This window comes from Camelina sativa, chromosome 12 (genome assembly GCF_000633955.1).
Source record: "Camelina sativa cultivar DH55 chromosome 12, Cs, whole genome shotgun sequence".
Classification (NCBI taxonomy): domain Eukaryota; kingdom Viridiplantae; phylum Streptophyta; class Magnoliopsida; order Brassicales; family Brassicaceae; genus Camelina; species Camelina sativa.
Window position 1 is genome coordinate 23,582,654 of NC_025696.1, and position 3,125 is coordinate 23,585,778.

A 3,125-nucleotide genomic window follows, 5' to 3' on the forward strand; every position below is an offset into this window, starting at 1 on the left:
TTTCAACTAATGGTAATTAGCATGCAAGATGAAACATATGGTTACATTCTGATGTGGACATTTAATTGAGCAGGAAGAAAATTCACTTTGAAATTGGCCTTACGGGAAATAACATTACTTACGGATGCTTGCACAAGGTTGGGCACTGAACAGTCAGTGCGTACTTGCAAGTGGATAACTCAGTGATCGAAGTGACCATTGCTCTGGTTTCCGCGCATACAAACCTCACCTGCATAGAGCAATTTCAAGTATAATGAATCGTAAGGCAATGAGTCCGAATGCAATGCAGGAAATTAAATTAGATACCTCGACTTCTCGGGGTGATCCAGTAAGATCACAGGTGGTCCCATTGGTGTATACATGAGAGTGATACCTACAACAACACCACCATAAGAGATTAGCTGAGATATATCTTTTTGCTGCTATAAAGGTTATGTAAAACCTCGGCTTATACCTCTGAGATGCATCAGTGGAAGCATCAGATACAGTTTGATTAAAAGCCTCTGTTGCCTCTGGGTCAAAAGTACCCAACAAAAACTCTTGAACAATCTGCAGTGGGTAGGATACAAGGGCCATCGGCATTAGACAGTGAGTGATTGTAGAGATTAAAGAAGAGAAACAAAGTGATAAAATAGAGAGAAATAGGAAAAGCAAACCTTTTCATCCTCAACGTGTAGCTGCCGTACATACCTCTGATGACAAAACTCATAAGACCACCAACCCTCTTGCTGCTCATATCCAGTGAATGATTAGTGTTATAGAAATTTGTTAATCAGTGTCAAAAGAAACCATTTTTATTTAAAATGGGCTTACCCTAATAAGACATTTTTCATTAAGTGATTGGAGCAATTCATCAGGAGTCCTTAGCTTCACCTGTTTGTGTGTATCCATCATCACAGTACTAATATTTTGCTGAGTAGAAGTCCATCCACTTGTCGCTTTTTCCTCCTTTGGTAAGTAACATAAAAATCGACCCCCATGCTTATCCACCATAACCATAGATTCCAGATTCTCACCCTATTATAAACAATAATANAAAAAAAAAAAAAAAAAAAAAAAAAAAAAAAAAAAAAAAAAAAAAAAAAACACAGAGGAATTCTTTTTTACAACTATATCTACTCATTGAAACTAATGTGAAAGTGCAAAAATAAGCTTCAAATGGATCAAAACTGTGATTAAAAACACCAACGTTTATCCACCATAACCAAAAGACTAGAGATTAAGACCCTATAAACAACAATATTAGAGAATCAAAACGCCAAAATCTATGTTACGACTATTTCTACTCATAGCAACTCAGTTCAAAGAGCAAAAATAAGCTTCAAAACTATCTAATTAATACCCTCCCACACTTATCCACCAGAGCCATAATATTCTAAGATTATCACCCTACAAACAACGATATTAGAGAATCAAAATGCCAAAATTCACAGAAGGATATCTATGTTACAACTATCTCTACTCAACGTATCGTTAAGATTGAGTCATTACCGGGTGAAAAGGTGAATCTTGAGGAAGGAACTCGATCTTGTACTTTGGTTCACGATTGTTTCTGCTGAATGTTCCAACTAATACATAAAACATTTGAGTCAAATACCAAAACTCGAATTTCGATCGGAAAATTAAGCGAAGAGAGAGAGAGAGAGAGAGAGAGAGAGAGAGAGAGAGAGAGAGAGAGAGAGAGAGGGAGAGGAAATGATAATAGACCTAGATGAGCTGGGAAGATCTGATCAGACCGGACATGGGAGCTTGAAGACAATGCAACTATTACAAGACATACCAAGATTCGCGTGATTCTCATCTTCTTACTCAGATTGTGAAGCTTCTTAGCACCGGACGGACGGTTAACAGGCGACGGCGAAGTAAGACGATGAGATCGCTCCTCGCTTGTTTTTATTAGCTGCGGCGATGTGACTAATAATAACACGTCCACGCAGTTTATCCAATTAAAATTCGACACGTAATGTTATATAACCCAACAAAAATGTAATTCCATCGGATAACATTTTCGGAAAGAAATTTCATTAAACCAGACACGTATTTGTATTGCGTTCGTTGAAACCGCTTTAATCAACCTTGCCCAATTTTTTTTTTTTTTTTTTTAAAAGGTATGAAAATGGAAATGAGTTTTGAATTTAAGTTAAAGACTAGATTCGGATCCGCACGTACGTGTGGGATTAATTTTAAAAGCTAAATTTGTAATCAGATTTAAAATATATAATGTATATACAGATTATTTTTGCAAACCTATTTTTAGTAGGGTTGGACCTTCGGGTAACCCGTTCAGGTGGGATATTACCTGATCAAGTTTGGTTAAACGGGTTTAGAAAAATAGAACCTATTAGGTATTTTTCAATATATGGGTTCGGTTTAAGTTCGGGTACTATCGGCTTCGGGTCGGTGTGGGTTACAAATTTGAGAACCGATTAGTACACCGAGTACCCAAAAATAATGACTTGATATAGCATTTATATTATAATTTTTGTTTTAAAAAAAAGACATAAGAGTGTATGTAAAAAAATATAAAAATAATTAAAACATGTTTGATATAAATATTTCGGAGTGGATGTAATTCATGTTTCGTCTTGTACCTGAATTCTAGTTGTATAGAAAATGCATTCCCAATAGTGAAGATTCTCGATATATGATATTTCTGATATTAGACAAAAACAATTATTCTCGACTGGAAACGGGATGGACCGAATACAAAAATTACCAAAATACCATTTGGGACAAAATTACAAAATTAGTTGACTTTTTTATTCTTGTTATTTTATGTCTGGTTCATCTATATTGCATTACGTTTCTTTGTTTTAAAAATTTAATATTGTAAAACACACTTTAATGCCTTTTAAAAAACATGTTACATATAAGATTGTAAGCGTCGATATAATTCAAAAATAAAATAATGTTTTCGAGGAAAATAAATAGATAAATTAGCTCAAAATAAAATAATATGGTTAGATATAATAATTATTTATAATACGTCCTAAAGTTATATCATTATATATATATATGTGAGAGTTTATGTTGCTTTTAATTATAAATAGTAAGGATCACAAAGTTTTTTTTGGTTGCTTTGTGGTTATTTTCAGTTTTGGGAATTCTTGATCACAAATATTTCG

At 34.0% G+C, this 3,125-nt stretch overlaps 1 protein-coding gene across 1 annotated transcript in view; it reads right to left on the reverse strand.

The window, feature by feature from the left end:
• The window catches only part of LOC104732498 (protein OS-9 homolog), a 2,935-nt gene extending 995 nt beyond the window's left edge, over positions 1–1,940 (reverse strand). The window contains exons 1-7 of the mRNA XM_010452045.2: positions 1,708–1,940; positions 1,492–1,568; positions 814–1,017; positions 657–728; positions 455–549; positions 307–373; positions 123–229 (exon numbers count right to left, since the gene is read on the reverse strand). Coding sequence (XP_010450347.1) covers positions 123–229; positions 307–373; positions 455–549; positions 657–728; positions 814–1,017; positions 1,492–1,568; positions 1,708–1,801 — 716 coding nt within the window. The 5' untranslated portion in view covers positions 1,802–1,940. The remainder of the gene's footprint in view (positions 1–122; positions 230–306; positions 374–454; positions 550–656; positions 729–813; positions 1,018–1,491; positions 1,569–1,707) is intronic.